This window comes from Myxocyprinus asiaticus, chromosome 4 (genome assembly GCF_019703515.2).
Source record: "Myxocyprinus asiaticus isolate MX2 ecotype Aquarium Trade chromosome 4, UBuf_Myxa_2, whole genome shotgun sequence".
NCBI classification, from domain to species: Eukaryota; Metazoa; Chordata; class Actinopteri; order Cypriniformes; family Catostomidae; genus Myxocyprinus; species Myxocyprinus asiaticus.
Window position 1 is genome coordinate 16,911,106 of NC_059347.1, and position 20,040 is coordinate 16,931,145.

The 20,040-nt window shown below is 38.3% G+C and overlaps 1 protein-coding gene across 4 annotated transcripts in view; it reads left to right on the forward strand.

The window, feature by feature from the left end:
- Positions 1-23: 23 nt before the first annotated feature.
- doc2b (double C2-like domains, beta) overlaps positions 24-20,040 on the forward strand; it is a 277,442-nt gene continuing 257,425 nt past the window's right edge. The window contains exons 1-7 of one of the 4 annotated variants that reach the window (XM_051696118.1): positions 1,216-1,314; positions 1,500-1,557; positions 1,736-1,786; positions 4,277-4,374; positions 4,612-4,755; positions 6,777-6,906; positions 10,794-10,880. In XM_051696118.1, the coding sequence (XP_051552078.1) occupies positions 4,292-4,374; positions 4,612-4,755; positions 6,777-6,906; positions 10,794-10,880 (444 nt within the window). In that variant the 5' untranslated portion in view covers positions 1,216-1,314; positions 1,500-1,557; positions 1,736-1,786; positions 4,277-4,291. Of the gene's footprint in view, positions 51-1,215; positions 1,315-1,499; positions 1,558-1,735; positions 1,787-4,276; positions 4,375-4,611; positions 4,756-6,776; positions 6,907-10,793; positions 10,881-20,040 lie in introns of those variants that run through there. The other 3 variants (XM_051696116.1, XM_051696115.1, XM_051696117.1) reach the window with 3 other exon arrangements.

Below are 20,040 nucleotides of genomic sequence, written 5' to 3' on the forward strand. Positions count from 1 at the left end.
AAAAAAACTGGTGTAACTACTGTTTTCTAGTGGAAACTTCACACCACAAGGTAAGATGGGCACTTTGTTTCTTTTAACAAACACAATGTGATATTGTCAAATGCACTGGATTCAACTTGCCAAGTTAAAATAGGCTTTTTAAAAGAGGCATATTCAGGGCATTAATTGTTATGTCATAAAGGAGGAAAACTGTGAATGGAAATACACTTAATGTCACCTGCAAGGAAAGGAAATGCTCAAGAGCCTTGGAGGAACATTTATTAAACATTAGACGTAATATGAGCATCACTACCAGAAAAAAGTTTTTAAACACTGCGTTACTATGTAAACTTTACATAATGAATATGGTACAGTGGCCCCACAAATATTTGGAAACTTAAGACACAATTTAAAATATGTTAATGTCATTGTATTACATAACAAAATATCAAACCAAATTGTCTCTGCAAATGATGCGAGAACACTTCTTTGAACTTCTAAGCCATTTTTGCAATTACTTTTAACCAACTGGTGTCAAAGTCATTTACACTGAAGTCAGTTCCCCTCCTGTTTACATGGGTGTCCTAGCAGAGTAACCATAGGGTTTTTATTATTATTTATTTATTTATTTTTTATAAATGCCACTTGGTTTCATATTTTGTTATCTAAAGCAATGACATTCATATAATTTTAAATAAGCTAGTAAAACTAAAGTTATAGGGTGCATTTGAGGTACAAGGACTTTATGGAATATGTTTTTATTATATTATATTATATAACATAATATTATATAATACTATATTACTAATCGACTGGGTTCATCAGAGACCTTTGTTTTTATGTGGAAGAGCTAATGTTGTCTTTGCAACTATATATCCTAGTAACCCTAAATGCAGGACCCTCAACCTCTTCCTCTCAAAAGTTTTACAACGTTGCCCTCCTTTAATATTCTATTCTAAACAGTTTACAGCTACAACAGACCTGCCGGATAACATTACCATATTGACTGATTGTAAAGGCCAGGTCAATAGTAAAGCCTTTATCCTCTAGCACCTCGGTGGCCTGTCTCAGTTTGGTTGGATCACCGTCACTCTTTTATTTTCTTTATTCAATCACTGTAATCAGTAGAGCAGCAGGATGTTTTGAATGAATTGTTATCAGGTCATGTGACCTGATCCATTGCAAGAGAGAGAGAGGAAGCAAACCTGATCTCAGATCAGTTTGACAGAGGCAACTTGCACAGGCAAGTTTCCTCCTCCATGTTTCCTCTGCTGTTGCTTTCTTATATTCAGACACAGCCTGCAGTAACACCACTTTATCTCTCATTCTTGTAAGGTAAACACTCTCTCTTGTCTGTCTGTGTCTGTTTTCTAACAGCTTTTAAGTAGATTAGACTTGAATGCATGCCAGAATGTATTGATGCATGCTTGAATGTATTAATCTTAAAAAATGTGCACTGCCTGGAGTCAGAGACCTGTAGTTAATGGAATAAAGACTGTTCCTACTCTTTTCACTTACAGGGAGCAACAGGATACTACCTTGATCATTGTGTGGATTGCTAGTATTTTTGTACCACAGGTAAAAAATTTAGATCTCTGCTGATTTTCAGGAAATAATTACTTCCAGTATATGAAATGTAAACTGATTTCTGTTGGTGTAGCCACAGAACTTGGAAGAACTTGGAACCTGTTTTGAATTTGGAACCTGCTAGTGATGGTCTACCATTAATATTTTGCATGGTTTAAAATGTTTTCAGCTGCAGAAATATTTGATTGCTGTATTCTTTAAGGGTAAACCAGTGTTTGCAGTAAGTTGTCAGACTTTTTTCTTGCAGTAAAGTTTTCTGTGTTTAAGACTGGCAATGGTGTACTGCAGAGTCTGCTATTGTTACTAAGTAGTTGATTGTTGGAACCTTTGTCATCTGTGCCCAAGGCCAATGCATCAGTGCCAAATAAAGAGCATGAGTTCTCATGGAAATGTAAATAGACTTGGCCATGCTTAGCCATAAATGAGCAGGTTGTGGGTGCGTGATTGTATCTGAGAAAGGGAAAGAGACAATGTCAGGGTTTTTCATGTTTGTGTGCTTAAGGAGAGTGCTTTAATGTTTTATGCACAATACTTAAAAAAAAAAAAAAAAATATGGAAGAAATTCTCCCCCAGTTAATGCTGTTAATTATACTGTGGACGGGAGCCTGGGTAGCTCAGCGAGTAATGAGGCTGACTACCACCCCTGGAGTCACAAGTTCGAATCCAGGGCGTGCTGAGTGACTCCAGCCAGGTCTCCTAAGCAACCAAATTGGCCCGGTTGCTAGGGTGGGTAGTCACATGGGGTAACCTCCTCGTGGTCACTATAATGTGGTTCTCGCTCTCGGTGGGGCGCGTGGTGAGTTGTGCGTTGAAGTCGTGGGGAATAGCATGAAGCCTCCACATGCGCTATGTCTCAGCGGTAACGCGCTCAACAAACCACGTGATAAGATGCGTGGATTGATGGTCTCAGACGCGGAGGCAACTGAGATTCATCCTCCACCACCGGATTGAGGCGAGTCACTACGCCACCACGAGGACTTAGACTGCATTGGGAAATGGGCATTCCAAATTGGGGAGAAAAGGGGATAAAATCCACCCCCAAAACAAATAATTATACTGTGGACTTTCTAACCGGGTACATTACACAAATATTTATTTTACAAATGATATTTTATTAGTTTTTCATCATTTTGTTCACATTTTAGCTTTTTAAAAATGATCAAATTTATGTATTTAATTAATAAATATATTGCTTATATTTTGTTACATATTTATTGTTTACATATATAATTTGTACTATTTACAAGTATTTAAAATTATTTGTTAAATACATGCTAAAAACCGGCACCGTCTCTTTAAGAAAACTGGCAGTTCTGTAAAGAGCACCTGTAAATGAGTGCATATTAATGAGAGAGGACACTAATGGTATTAAAAGACACATAATTCAATGAAAAATGGATTGTGTGAATCTCGTCTTTGGACACACATACAGAACAAGTCAAAACAAACTTTTACTCTCAACATACAATGAAAGGATCTCGGTGCTGAATACTTCACCACTAGGCTACACAATCACTAGTGAGTGAAATCTGAACATTTTTAATTGCGTAGCGCAAAATTTGGTTGCATATGTGAGTGATTTACACGCATTGTAGAGTGATGCTGAATAGAGTAAAAGATCGATCTTGGGAGTTAAAAATAGATATTGAAATCATTCAAATGAAGATTGCGACGCATCGGAAAATCTATATTTTTACCCAGTCCTACTTTGCTCTATTTGTTTTTCAAAGGCCCTTCTACAATCTTAAAGGTATGGGTCACCCAAAAATGACAATTCTGACATTATATACTCACCCTCATGTTGTTACAAACCCATATGACCTTATTTATGTCATGGAACACAAAGGGAGATATTAGGCAGAATGTTAACCTCAGTCAACGTTCACTTTCATTGAAAGAGAAAAAAAAGATGCAATGAAAGTGAATTGTGACTGAGACTGAACTTTCGGCCTAATATCTCCTTATGTTTTCTACAGAAGAAAGACAGTCATATGGGTTTTGAACAACTTAAGGGTGAGAATTGTAATTTCTGTATAAACTATCCCTTTAAGAACTACATTTTACGGTGGCTACTTAAGTTTGACCAGTACAGTGCTTTTAAATATACATACAAAAATTGTGGTTTATCCGAAATTAAGATTTTATAGTTGTTGTATGTTGTTTGATTAATTACTTATTTGCTTGCTTTTTGGGGTGTTTGTGTCTGTTGCACAGCCACTTTTATTAAATTTGCTTTTACTTCAATTATTTATTTATTATATAGGAACCTCGCAGTACCACCACATAGGAGCATGTATATTATTCCATTCAAGACAATGTATTGTTATTTTCATCATTAAGGCTTCTTAGTGTTTGGTCTCAGGAACTGTCATTTGGCAGGTGTTGCGAAATGAATAATCCAATAATCATTTGAGCCATGTCTCTCTACTTTTACATAATAATTGAACATGAGCTCTATCACAACAAACAGCCAACACCTGTCAAAACCAATGAACTGCTCTTAGTTTGTGCTCTGACGTTAAAGGTGAAAGCTTCCAGCAATTATATATTAACGGTTAGAATCAATTAAATTGTCTCAAGCTTATTATTTATCATTCTCTTGTTGTAAGTGTAATATTTATAGCATGACATGCTTTAAATCATCTGATTATTCTTATAATGATTTTTTAAAGCCTTTTTATTTATTATGTATTATTCTGAACTTTTACAGTTTCAAGAGCAAAATATGACAGAGTCAGACACAATGTTCGGCAATGACAATGACAAGTGGGTGTGCCCCAATGACAGACAACTAGCCCTTAGAGCAAAGTGAGTAACGGTTTTTGTTTAAACCTGCTATGTGGATTAAATTACTGCATGTCAATTAAAAACTCATGTCCAGTCTAATATGCATTCTGGAGTAGACAAATAGTATTTTAACACTGTGTCAACAACATGTTTATCCATCTTATCACTCATTTCCTCAATGATCTGCTACTGATGGGTGTATATTATTTTTATTTATTATTATTTTTATTTTTTTTTGTACATCTGTATCCTACCCAGGTTACATACTGGTTGGTCCATCCACACATTTCAAACTGAGAGGCAGAGGAAAGCTCAGACACTTGAGAAAACAGAGCTGGATGTCATCATGAGCGTCATCCACCGCTCTGAACAACTCGAGCTCATTGAGCAACGCAGGATTGGGTAAGAGTTTAATCAGTATGCAACACATTTGTACTTTTTCATGCCTTTTTCTGCCTTGTCAGACAACTTCCTTTTAGACAAAGGTAAACACTGCGATATCTGATGTCTGTATTTCAGGCATCTTTCTCACTAACTGAAAAAAGTGGGCAAACATATTTTTGGCGGGGCCTTGGTAGCTCAGTACCTGAGTATTGACACTGACTATCACCCCTGGAGTCACGAGTTCGAATCCAGGGCATGCTGTGTGACTCCAGCCAGGTCTCCTAAGCAACCAAATTGGCCCGGTTGCTAGGGAGGGTAGAGTCACATGGGGTAACCTCCTCGTGGTCACTATAATGTGGTTCTCACACTCGGTGGCGCATGTGTTGAGTTGTGCGTGGATGCCGCGGAGAATAGCGTGGGCCTCCACATGCGCTACGTCTCTGCAGTAATGCGCTCAACAAGCCACGTGATAAGATGCGTGGATTGACGGTCTCAGACGTGGAGGCAACTGAGATTCATCCTCCGCCACCCGGATTGAGGCGAGTCACTACGCCACCATGAGGACTTAGAGTGCATTGGGAATTGGGCATTCCAAATTGGGGAGAAAAGGGGAGAAAAACAAAACAAACACCCCATATTTTCATGTAAAGGCTACACACAATTCTTAGTGGCTTTAATTGGAAATTTTCAAGTAAAGTTTACTTTGTAGTTTACAAGTAAATGCTCGCTCTTTATTTCTATTTTACTCAAGCAATGCATCATCGAATTTAAGCCATGCTTTAAAAAGTGTATTAGCATTTCAATGCTTTTTTTTATATTTTTAGTCATACACCACATGACACAGAAGCTTAATGCATGCTATATAGTTTATTAGACAATATTAACTTGCTTAAATGGCAATAGGCACAAGATCCAGAGCTGTGCATGCAGACCTGGACACCTGGTGCACAAAACATGATGACAGTAACAATCAGCAGATATTTTGTGGTATCATGAATGGGTAATTGTGATTAGAAATTTAACTTCAAACTTAACAAAACAAGAAGTTACCAAATGTAACAACAAAATCAACAATAAAACAGTGTAAATCAACTTGCAAACAGGGAAGCCATGCAAGCTGGGAACACCAGCTTTGAAAAGCTAAGTCAAATTTACTTCTTTTATTTACCAGTGAAATTTACACATGACAAGGTTTTCTACTTTAGAATTGATACACGATGACGTATTGTAAAGATAACAAACAATCATAAATACTTACTTCTAAGCCAGAGCATTACATTTTGACACATTTACATGTACATTTGCTAAATGTAAATTTTCCATGTTTGAATTGAGTACAAATGTACAATTTATTTAATATTTTCAAGTTCACGCTTAAACTAACTTATTGATGTAGAAAGTACTTAATTTTTACTGCTATTTTTACTTCACAACAAAGATATTTTTTTTTAATGCAGCAGATGTTTAAACTCCATGTTATGCCCCTTTTAAAAGCTCAACAAACATACTTGGCATTGAGGCATCAGGTTTATGATTTTTCCTAATTTTACAAGAACTAATTATAAACAAGATTTCACCTTGATAACAGGTTTTAAATGTCCCTGCACAAAAACATGTTAGATTACATCTGTTTGGGGTTATAGAGATATAAAACATGCATAAATATAATGAATGATCACAATCATATTATTTGATTGGTGTACACAGCAGAGTAGTTCAGGTAAAACGTCAGGTTTAAAGCTTCAATAATACCTATTGTACTGGCTTTGATTGCATCAGAGAAAAGTAAGGAATTTGAAAGCAAAATAAAAGGTTAATTTTGAAAATGCATTATTATTATTTTAAGTTTTGCCTACAGCAGTGTCTGGGACACCAAACAACGAGAAGTCAACCTCTGCAGACTATAAAAGTGTTAAATGTTTTTAACAATTGAGTAGATGTTTAGTCATGTTTACAGGAAGTTTAGTGATGCCGTGTAACATGAGATGCAAAGAAACAATGATTGTTTTTACGAGTAAGCAAAGATGTGTTTGTTCCAGGCGTCTAGTGGAGCGTCTGGAGAACATGAGGAGGTCTGCCATGGGGAATGGCCTGTCACAGTGTCTGTTGTGTGGAGAAGTGTTGGGTCTGCTGGGCTCCCCGTCGGTCCTCTGTTTGGACTGCTGCATGGTACAAATTAGACTGTTCTCTCTCTCTACCTTTGGCAGCCAAACTCACTTTCTGGTGCACATAGGTTAGCCATTTTTTCGTTTTGGACTCATGCAGTAACAACATGACACCACATGGTGGCAGCAGATATTTGTTTTTCATTAAAAAATATTCTATTAACTTTTTTTTTCCACTGTAAAATAAATATCATCAGGCAGTTTTATTGATTGGTCAATTTAGTTATGAACTCCTCAAATGCCAACAGTAGTTTTATATACATACACAGTAGGGCTTCTTTATATATACTTTTCTACACAGTGAAAAAACAAAAATGATACTGAAACAACACAGATGAAAAATGAACTTTTTTCGATGAGTGTAACCACAAGGGGGCAATGTGTAACTGAAACAAAACGTTGTGACCTGACACTGGACTGAGAAGGATTAAAATACTGAATGAGGTCTTGAACAGCAGGTCTGTGCCAGTGGAGGATGGAGCATCTGTTTCAGGGACCCAGAGCTCATATCAGTGATGCTTCCTCATGAAGCCCATATAACCTGTGATCATTCCGAACAGCTGCTCTCTTTAGATCTCGGAATTACAATGAGTTTTGAACATGCAGAGGAAATTAATGAAATTATAATTATTATTAGATGATTGGTGGTGCCTCTGTGTTCAAACATCTGACCATCTGTGAAGTGCTCAACTTCGATTATGTTTGTTGTAACGCCAGATGGAATCAGATGGTGGGTTATTGATGAACTCAGCTTACCAGATTTGTAGAAAGGATTGTCTTGGTATTTTATTGTTTCGAACTTTATTTCAAAGTAACTTTTTAATTATACAGCTCAACTGGACAGTATTCTCGTGGGTAATTACTTCAACTTTTTGGAATGAAGTTGGAAAACGAAGCTTATGAAAGCGTTTTGGCAATAGTCTGCAGTAAACAACACATTTAAAGGAATAGTTCACCCCAAAAAATGAAAATTCTCTCATCATTTACTCACCCTCGTGCCATCCTAGATGTGTATGACTTTCTTTCTTCAGCAGAACACAAATGAAGTTTTTTGGATGAATATCTAAGCTCTGTGGGTCCTCACAATACAATCGAATTGGTACCATTTTTTCCTTTCAATTCTTCTCTCTGCCCAGTTGGTGGCGATATGCACAAAGAATGTGAATCGCCAGAAAAAAAAGAAGAATGTGAAAATGGAGATTTATAGTAAAAAAGGATTTAAATATTGAACTGTTTCTCACCCACACCTATCATAACACTTCTGAAAACATGGATTTTCCCACTGGAGTCTTATGGATTACTTTTATGCTGCCTTTATGTGATTTTTGGGCTTCAATGGACCAACAGAGCTGAGATATTCTTCTGAAAATCTTGGTGTTCTGCAAAAGAAAGACATTTATATGCATCTGAGATTGCATTAGGGTGAGTAAATGATGAGAGAATTTACAATTTTTGGTGAACAATTTCTTAAAGTTCATGTAAGTGATTTCTGCGGCACTTGGCGTAATTGTAAACACATAACACGATTTGTAAATTTTTCAGAAAAAAATTTGAATCTTGTTTACTCGTGCAGATGTCACCGCCATTGTGCTAGGGTGTTGTGGGTGGTTGGGAATAGCTATATGGTCATTAAGGATTGTTTTTTGTTTTTTTACGTGTTGCTATGCAGTTGCTGGGTGGTTGCCAAAGTCAAAAGAGACCAGCCTCAAATCTATTTGATAACAGCCAAACCCAGGTGAAAACAGGTAGACATACCCCTAAACAGGTCGACATGCCCCAAACTTACAACATTCGTTGAGGCTGACAACGTGCTGCATGTATGTTTCCTGAATGGTTAACAGGTGTAGGCCAATTTTTTTATTTCTACAGTGTAGGACATGTGTTGTTTCTCAAGACTCCTATTTCAGCCATATCTGTCGGGTAGTGGGGACTTTTTATGCATGGGATTCCAAAAATCGCATACAGCTGCTTTGAAGATGTCACGGACTCAAGGAGGGATATTTAGAAGTGTTTAAAGAAAATTGAAGAGATTTCTTTGTGGCCTCTCTCACATTCTCTCTTTTCCTCGTTCGCTCTCTCTGTCTCCAAGCAATTTAAGTATATAGAACTTCTGCTAAAACGAAATTGCTGGCACTTCAGTCTAGTGTTTGTCCTCTTATTACATAAAACTTGATTAAAGGTTCTTTCTCACATCTTATAACAATTCCGTATCCAAGCCCTCAGCTTTAAATTGATTCTTAAAAACCAAGCCATCTAAATCCACAGTAATATTTCCAGGCGTAATTTAATTTATTTTAGCACGAAGAGGGACGGTGCTTCACGCAGTCAACAGGATTGCATGGTGGACATGTTTCTTCTTCAACACATTAAAAAAGGCACCTGTTTCATAACGTAATGGAGAGTGCAACTGCGGTTCAGGGCATTAAATTGTTAATGCATTGTCAAACATCTTGCATGTAAAGTCTAGCAAATCAAATTTAATCTAAACAACAGCTACATAACAGTGCTGTTCAAGTTATGTTGAATTGAACACAAAAGCTGACATTGCACAAAATGAAGTGGTGTTAAATCCAAAAACATGTTTTTAAAGGAATATTCCAGGTTCAATACAAGTTAAGCTGAATCGACAGCATTTGTGGCATAATACTGATTACTACAAACATTAATTTCAACTCATCCCTCCTTTTCTTTAAAAAAGCAAAGATCTGGGATCTGGGGCACCTACATTGGAAGTGAATTAGGGCCAATCTGTAAACATAAAAAAAATGCTCACTGTTTCAACATAAGACATAAACAATACGTATGTTAGGATGATTTTAGTGTGATAAAATCACTAAATAATCTTTATGAAGTTTTATCTGATTTTACAACGTCGTTGCCATGACGATGTAACACCACAAAGAGTAAAATCCTAAAACGACTGTAAAAACAACAATTTAAACAACTTTTCAGATCAAATAATGCGCAAGTTTTAACAGAAGAAGTAAAGGAAGTGCTTTTATAAAATTATAAGTTTCACATTTCTGCCTTTAAACCCTCAAAATATCGGCCCATTCACTTCCATTGTAAGTGGCTCACTGTAACCCAGATTTTAGCTTTTTTAAAAGAAAGAGGGACGAGTCGAAATAATTTTTTGTGGTAATCAACATTATGCCACAAATGCTGTCGGTTGACCTTAACTTGTATTGAACCCAGAATATTCCTTTAAACTGAATATCACATTGTTTTATATTTGAAAGTTCCATTTTCTTAATTTTTGTCAAGCTGTTCGATTGTCAGTGTTGCCAGGTCTGTTTAACATTCCAAGGACCAATCAAAACTAGCCCAAAACCAGCCCAATACATAAAAAATTTCACAACCATTGAAAAAAGTGCCTGATACACATAAGCTCAATTTCATCATTGAAAGATGTATAGCAAAGTAACAAAATACAATGTATGTACTGTATTTCAACTAAGGCAGGGCAGGCTTCAGGGGTTACTTGGTTAATGGCCTATAACGGCACACTGTATCATGCAACTTTTATTTCATATGTGGGCCTGATTGTAGCTATCCTTTTTTCTCTTGACACACTATTTCACCTGTAAATTCAATGTACTGAACTGAATCCATTAAAACAGTATGCATCATACCTGTTTTGACTTGCAGAATATTAGCTGGTGGTTGGTCAAAAGTCATTAAAATCTACATAAAAAAACAAAACAAAAAAAAACATTCAAATCTAATTGAAGTAGCCCAATTTCATGGGAAAACTGAAGAGTTGGCAAACCTGCAATTGTGTTTCCAAATATTTGTTTTCATTTCACAGCATTATTTTAGCCTATATGTATGTATTTGTAAGGGTGTGTGTTTATTTGGCCTGCATTGATGATGTATGCATTTGTGTTGCAGAAAGTGTGCACTAAATGTGGGATAGAGACTGCAGGCAATCAGAAAAGAGCTCAGTGGCTTTGCAAGATCTGCAGTGAACAGAGAGAGGTACAGTACAACACATTGTGAAGTCATGTGATGGTTGTTTCAACTTCCTAAACAGCTAAAAAAAAAAAACAAACAAACCTGGAAACAAATAGCAGGTTGATTTCTGGATTTCTGACATGCATATTAGTGGCATCAAACATTTGAGAGATACTTACAGCAACTACATAGTTTTATGGATTCGTTTTATTGAGGTCCGGCTGTGCAAGATTAGTTCAGGGTTAGAACAATAAAAACACAAAACAATTTAAAAGTTAAAATAAATTGTGAAACTGCTCAATTATCACATTTCAATGTTCATAACCTAAAACACAACCTTAAAGGATAGTTCACCCAAAAATGAAAATCATCTCATCATTTACTCACCCTCATGCCATCCCAGATGTGTATGACTTTCTCTGCTGAACACAAACAAAGATTTTTAGAAGAATATCTCAGCTCTTTAGGTTCATACAATGCAAGTGAATGGGTGCCAATATTTTGAAGCTCCAAAATCAAAATAAGGGCACCATAAAAGTACTCAACGACTGCTGATTCACATTCTTCATGCATATCGCCCACTACTGGGCAGGGAGGAGAATTTATGATAAAAAATGACTTGAATATTGATCAGTTTCTCACCCACACTGATCATATTGTGTCTGAACACATGGATTTAACTTTTTCCACATTTTGTTTTGTTACAGCCTTATTCCAAAATGGATTAAATTCATTATTTTCATCAAAATTCTACAAACAATACACCATAATGACAACATGAAAGAAGCTTGTTTGAAATCTTTGCAAATTGATTCAAAATAAAAAATGAAAAAAATCACATGTACATAAGTATTCACAGCCTTTGCCATGACACTCAAAATTGAGCTCAGGTGCATCCTGTTTCCACTGATCATCCTTCAGATGTTTGTACAACTTGATTGGAGTCCACCTGTGGTAAATTCTGTTGATTGGACATGATTTGGAAAGGCCAAATATAATATACCTATAATATATATACCTGTCTATATAAGGTCCCAGAGTTAACAGTGCATGTCAGAGCGCAAACCAAGCCATGAAGTCCAAGGAATTGTCTGTAGACCTCCGAGACAGGATTGTATCGAGGCACAGATCTGGGGAAGGGTACAGAAAAATTTCTGCAGCATTGAAGGTCCCAATGAGCACAGTGGCCTCCATCATCTGTAAATGGAAGAAGTCTGGAACCACCAGGACTCTTCCTAGAGCTGGCCACCTGGCCAAACTGAGCGATCGGGGGAGAAGGGCCTTAGTCAGGGAGGTGACCAAGAACCCAATGGTCACTCTGACAGAGCTCCAGCGTTTCTCTGTGGAGAGAGGGGAACCTTCCAGAAGAACAACCATCTCTGCAGCACTCCACCAATCCGGCCTGTATGGTAGAGTGGCCAGACGGAAGCCACTCCTCAGTAAAAGGCACATGACAGCCCACCTGGAGTTTGCCAAAAGGCACCTGAAGGACTCTCAGACCATGAGAAACAAAGATTGAACTCTTTGGCCTGAATGGCAAGCATCATGTCTGGAGGAAACCAGGCACCGCTCATCACCTGGCCAAAACCATCCCTACAGTGAAGCATGGTGGTGGCAGCATCATGCTGTGGGGATGTTTTTCAGCGGCAGGAACTGGGAGACCAGTCAGGACCGAGGGAAAGATGAATGCAGCAATGTACAGAGACATCCTTGATGAAAACCTGCTCCAGAGTGCTCTGGACCTCAGACTGGGGCGAAGGTTCATCTTCCAACAGGACAACGACCCTAAGCACACAGCCAAGATAACAAAGGAGTGGCTCCGGGACAACTCTGTGAATGTCCTTGAGTGGCCCAGCCAGAGCCCAGACTTGAACCCGATTGAACATCTCTGGAGAGATCTGAAAATGGCTGTGCACCGACACTCCCCATCCAACCTGATGGAGCTTGAGAGGTCCTGCAAAGAAAAATGGGAGAAACTGCCCAAAAATAGGTGTGCCAAGCTTGTAGCATCATACTCAAAAAGACTTGAGGCTGTAATTGGCGCCAAAGGTGCTTCAACAAAGTATTGAGCAAAGGCTGTGAATACTTATGTACATGTGATTTGTTTCGTTTTTTATTTTTAATAAATTTGCAAAGATTTCAAACAAACTTCTTTCACATTGTCATTATGGGGTATTGTTTGTAGAATTTTGAGGAAAATAATGAATTTAATCCATTTTGGAATAAGGCTGTAACATAACAAAATGTGGAAAAAGTGAAGCGCTGTGAATACTTTCCGGATGCACTGTAGTTACAGTTTATTAATCAGTTACAAATGTGCTATCTCTCATGACACAAATGTCATCCTCATCACCCATATCACAGAAATAACATGCTGCCCTCCAGTGCAGAGCTCAGTGACCCTGTCTCCCTGTCATATACTGCTTAAACACATAAAGCTTCTGCACTAGTCACAGCACATCACGATGCAACTGACCACAGATGAGTGTTGTCAGAAGCTCCTTCAGCACTCCTCTGTATTTAAAGCCCAGCAGGTGATATTGAGCTAATATAACAGTGAATGGCAGATAAGAGGGAGGGATGAAGAAAGAGATGGACAATGATGGGCTTTAACCTCATCCAACCCTGCGTCCTCATGCAAGGACATTGTGTTTTATTTCCGTTATATGGTATGCATAATTTTAATTAATTTAAACTGACTGATCTTAGTTCAGGACACTCTATGCTGTCATTAAAGGGTTAAACTTTCGAGTCATGTGACAAAACAAAGTGGCTGATTTCAGTGAAGTTTTGTCTTTCGGAGAAATGGCAATAAAACTACATCTGGTAAAAACCTCATTAAGGTTTTTACATTGTGACATGAGTTATGATGACCTCCTCCCCTGATGTCAGCGACACCCTGTTCTTTGAATCAGCTGCCCTTCCAAGGCTCCTGACGGGAGTGGACAGGAGAGAGTAGGGGCACAGTGACCTTTCCCCATTTAGCAACACGTGATGGGGCGCACCTGAATTCAGTGAAGAGCCTCATCACCGCTGCCTTTAAAAACCGAGCATGCCTCTCCACAGAAGATCAGCCTCTTCATGTTGCTGTCCTCGCAGGTCTAGGAACGGAGCCGGGAAAGGTTCAAAGTGAATTAGATGCGACGGCGGGCAGGATTTCGGGCCACTATTTTCCTCACGTGCCATGGCCCAGGGAAGCCGAGCCGCTCTGGAGAAGCCGCCGTCCCTTGCGCCCCAGACCAAGAAAGGGGAACGTGTCATAGCTGCCGGAACCCACTCATTACACCTGGACCTTACATTTTCATCACTACCCATCATTCACATTGCCCCAGCGCACTGTGAAAACACCAGATTCCCTTTTGTTTTGGGCACTTTCCCCATGGACATTTTATATACCCCCTTTACTGTGTTTTATTATTTTAAATAAATGTCAATGTGTCTGTGTCTGGCTCACCCCGCCACCACATTGAAACCTGTTTGTGTCAAAAGAGTAACATCTCTAATCTCTAATTTCATCTGATGTGCCATTTTGAACATTTCAGAGATTTATCACAAACTAGCACACTGTTAAACACAATGATCACAATGATCTCGTATGAGGACATTTAGTCAGACTTGCCAAAGAAATCCTATATCCACTGTGACTTATCACCATTGAGAATCAGTGTGTGCATCCAAAAGCTGGAAAATGTTGTTTTCAGAGGCTGTATATGAAGTTATAACACTGTAGGTGAAGTATTAACACACTGTAGGTTAAGTCATTCACTAATTAGGGAGAATCCTATAGCTTTCCTATGCAGCCAAGTGCATTCACTCCAATCTTCCGGTCAGAAGTTTAGTTTCAGGCTGCAGATGATGTTTGCACCAATCAACATGGTTGGCAGTCATAGAACAAAGATTATTAGAACATACACTCACTGACCACTTTATTAGGTCCTAATAAAGTGCCTAATGTTGTCTTCTGCTGTAGACCATCCGCGTTAAGGTTCGACGTGTTGTGCATTCTGAGATAATATTCTGCTCACCACAATTGTACAGAGTGGTTATCTGAGTTACCAGAGCCTTTCTGTGAGCTCGAACCAGTCTGGCCATTCTCAGTTGACCTCTCTCATCAACAAGGTGTTTCTGTCCACAGAACTGCCGCTGACTGGATATTTTTTGTTTTTAAGGCACAATTCTGAGTAAATTTTAGAGACCGTTGTGTGTGAAAATCCCAGGAGATTAGCAATTAAAGAAATACTCAAACCAGCCCGTCTGGCACCAACAATCATGCCACGGTTGAAATCACTGAGATCATCTTTTTTCCCCATTCTGATGGTTGTTGTGAAATATTAACTGAAGCTCCTGACCCATTTCTGCATGATTTTATGCACTGCACTCCTGCCACATGATTGGCTGATTAGATAACACTATGTAACACAATTTTTGTTGCTGGGCAGTAAGTATTAATTCCTAATTGCTTATGCCACAAAAGTATAGAAAATGGCTATTATTCCCCACAAACTTTGCTTTTGTGTCCAGGACAGTGATATTTTGAAATGTACCTATTTCCAATGAGAAAATGGGTGAATTTGTGTCTTTTCGTTCACATAAAGTCAGAAAAAAACAACATATGAATCCAAATGGACATGTATTTATACTAAAGTAATACAAAAATGACTACAAAAGATTTAGAAGTGAGTAGTTTTTCGAGATTTACGATTATACTGTAAATCACTTTCACGAATCAGCCCCCAAATGTAGTCTCCCATCATGTTCTCGTTTTACTGTCCTTGGTAGCAGCGTTCAAAGTCCAGTATATCCTGATGGAAGTGTATTTTTGCATTTTCGTTTGATATTGCAAGTGGTGCAGAAATTACACTTTTTAATAAAATTACACATTTAATAAAAGGTCATTTTACTATTAAATTTTTTTTTTTATGTTAAATTCATTGAATACATTGAAGTTAAAAAGGATATTTACAAAAGTTTGCTAGAAAATGCAAGAAACATTAAGACAAAAATTCATAATAAACATAATGAATGTTAGTTCCAACTTGTCTTATCGGGAAAGCATGAGGCCTACAGAGCATACCCTCCATCAATTCCGCATTCATCCGTTTGGCTTGTGAGCTGCTATCGGATCATCTTCTGTCTGCTTCCCAAGACCTGCATCTTTATTAGAGACAGTCAGTTTTAAGCAGCCCTTCCGCTAGAGCAGCCTTTGCCCCCTCAGGTTAAACATACAAGCACAATAAACACAGACAGCTAGAGCCCTACTGAACCTGTCCCAGGAGGCTGAACTCAGTGGCAGTTCTGTTCAAAATGCTTTTTCATCAACAGGAAATAGATTTCCAACATAGGAGAGAGATTTATAGCATGCTCCGACTGAGCTACATGAAGTAAAATGAACTTTATACCTATTTAAAAAATAATACAGATTTAACCAAACTTCTGTGTTTGGGTAATTTTTCAATTGCAATGCACCAATCAGGAAATTTGAGGCCGATACAGGTCACAGATATCTTAACACTGTTATCGGCAGATAGCTATCCGATCACTGATATGTATTTTTAAAGTGCCCCTTGCCACACATTTGCAAGTTATATGCTGAAGTTTTATATTAATTGTGAAATGCTAACATATATTTTAAATGAAAACGGTAATGAATAGATCTGTTTCCACTATCAAAGATCATTGTGACATACTGGCAACCGGTAAACCAGGAGAGCTTCACACACAGCAGAGATGCGTTCAAAAATTATGTCTTTTTTATGTTTGTTTGCAGTATCTTTATACTCTCCATCTCCAAATGTACAGTGAGTCCGAATTGCTACCGTAATGACTTGAAAATGGGCACCTTAATTCAAACTCATATATATTATTTTTCAGATTAACAATTTTTTTCTTGATTCACATGTTGAACACAGAAAAACAAAATATATATACATAGAATCAACAATTAACTCCCACTATTACCCCTCCCCCTCACAATCCCCAACCCCACCCTGACCCCCAACAACATCCCAGTGGTCATACATGATTATAGACACGCACAAAGAAAAAAAAAAGAAAAAATAATAATAATCACACATCCAGAAACGTCAGATATCTGCCCCCAGCTTCCCCAGTCTTCTAAATTACCCTTCTTCAAAGGCCGCCATCCTCCCCATCTCCGAGCACCACTCCTGAAATGAGGGCACTCTAGCCGACCTCCATCCCCTTAAAAGTATCTGTCTGGCGATCATGGCACTGGTCAGAACCCAACTCTTTATGTGTCTATTCTCAACATCGATGACCGTCCTATTGCCCAAAACACAGACTCTGGGGCAAACCGAAACCCAAGTGCCCAACACATCACACACAAAACTCTGAACCTTCAACCAAAACTGCTGGATCTTAACACACCTCCAAAAGGCATGGGTTATGTCTCCATCCTCTGATTGGCATCGTCAGCAGGTGGGTGTATCTTTAAGACCAAGCCTATACAATCTAGAGGGGGTCCAATAGAATCGATGTAAAATCTTGAATTGCATAAGGTGCCCGTTGTGTCTCTAGATGCAGACTTGACGTTTTTTAGAAGAAGTTGAAGCTCCGTCCCCCAGACTCTGAATTAGCAAGGAGTAAAACACTGATGCCTCATTACCTTTTCCAAAAGCAGTAATCACCACTTCCAGAGTATCTGCCACTTTAGGGGGGTGTATGCTACTCCCAAAAATAGTACAGAGCAAGTGGCACAGCTGTAAATACCTAAAGAACCAAATTTTTTAAAGGATCTCAACACATTAACCTCCCTCACAACCCACTCCGACCAGCAGAATGGGGACTTATTAATACATAATTTGGGGTTTAGCCATAAGCTCGAGGCAACATTTAAATAAATGTCTGAATTAAGCGCTCTGGACAATTTTGTCCATACTGAGTGCAAATGCGAGATAACGTGGTGTAATTTAACTTCTCTGGTTAGTTTGATAGAAATGCTTTGCAGTGGTGAAATGGGGCAAGAACTTCCTGTTCAGTACAAAACCAGGGAGGGGCTCGCTCAGCTGGAAGCGACCAATGAACCAAATGTCTGAGACCGAACGCATAATAATAAAACAAAATCTTGGGTAGGCCTAGCCCAACTTTGTCAATCAGCCTATGCATCTTACTGAAATGTAATCTGGGACGTTTCCCATTCCAAATGGGAACTTCGCTATGCTATCAAATTGCTTGAAATAAGACAGTGGGACATCTATAGGAAAAGACTGTAGCAGGTAGTTGAATTTTGGAATACAATTCATTTTAATATTTATTTATTTTTTATTTTTTTTAACCAATGTGTACAATTTATTTTCTGTATCACTTATTTAATATTTTTTATGTATTTACAGTATGTAACAGTAAATATACCAAAAATAACAGAACAATGTTGTCCTATTTTTTTATTTATTTTTTTGTTATTAAAAGTTTTTATTGATTCCATATAAAATATATATATATATATATATAACTAACAGAATATTTGGAATCACATTATATTATTTACAACCCTTCCTCCCGAACATTAACCAACCCACCCCACCACCCAACACAAACAGATACCCCAGTGGTCAAATACAATTGACAAAGACACACAAACAGACAATATAACAGAAAATATTTTGAAATACATTAAAAAAGTATATGTTCAAAAACAAAAAGGCTACAACATACACATTTAAAACAACACGTCTCCCTCCACTGTCCCTCCCCGAGAGCCCTCCAAAAAGGCCAAATAACTGCCCCACCTCCTGATGAACATGTCCATGTTTCCTCGCCTTCTATATGACAACTTTTCCCAAGCTGCCACCCTGCCCATCTCCTCGCACCACTCACAAAACGAGGGGGTCCAGCTGACTTCCATCCTCTGATAACCTGTCTACCCACCATAACACCAGCCAGGATCCAATTCTTCATGTACTTACCTCCTACATCAATGACCACTCCGTCACCCAAAATACAGAGCCTGGGGCAAAAGGAGATCCGAGTACCCAATACGTCGGCCATAAAATTCTGGACCCTCAACCAGAACTCCTGTATCTTAAGACACCCCCAAAAAACATGGGTGGTGTCTCCATCTTCTAAATGGCATCGCCAGCAGGTGGGTGTGTCCTTAAGACCAAGCCTATACAATTTAGAAGGGGTCCAATAAAATCTATGTAGAATATTAAATTGCATAAGGTGCACCCTTGCATCTCTAGATGCAGACTTGACATTTTTAAGAATTCTAGCCCACACTCCCTCCTCCAAAATCAAATTTAAATCTTACTCCCATATTCTTTTGAGGGAATTTAAAGCTCGGTCCCCCAGACTCTGAATTAGCAGGGAGCAATACCCTGATGCCTCATGACCTTTTCCAAAAGCAGTAATCACCACTCCTAGAGTATCTGCCCCACTAGGGGGGTGCGTGCCACTCCCAAAAACAATGCAGGGTAGGTGGCGCAGCTGTAAATACTTATAAAATTGAGATCTGAGAATCCCACAATTTTGAACCAAATTTTCAAAAGGTTTCAATACTCCACTCTCATATAGGTCACCGAGTGTATTAACCTCCCTCACAATCCAATCTGACCAGCAGAAAGGGGACTTATTTATGCATAGTTTAGGGTTCTGCCATATGCTCGAGGCTACGTTTAAATAAATATCCGAATTAAACACTCTGGACACTTTTGTCCATATTGAGTGTAAATGCAAAATAACGGGGTGTGACTTAACTTCTCCGATTAATTTGATCGAAAGGCTATGCAGAGGTGAGATGGGGCAAGAGCTTCCTTTTCAATACAAAACCAGGGAGGGGCTCTCTCAGGTGGAAGTGACCAATGAGCCAAATGTCAGAGTCCGAATGGATAATAATAAAACAAAATCTTGGGTAGGCCTAACCCACCTTTGTCAATCGGCCAATGTAACTTATTGAAATGTAATCTGGGACACTTTCCATTCCAAATGAAGGACTTCACTATGCTATCAAATCGCTTGAAAAAGAGAGGGGGACATCTATAGGGAGAGATTGTAACAGGTAGTTGAATTTTGGAATACAGTTCATTTTAATAACATTAACCTTCCCAATCATCGATAAGTGTAATGAAGCCCAACTGTCCACATCATTCGAAAACCTTTTTATTAAGGGATCAAAATTAACTCTGACTAAATCAGACAAATTTGCTGGGAATAAAATTCCCAAATA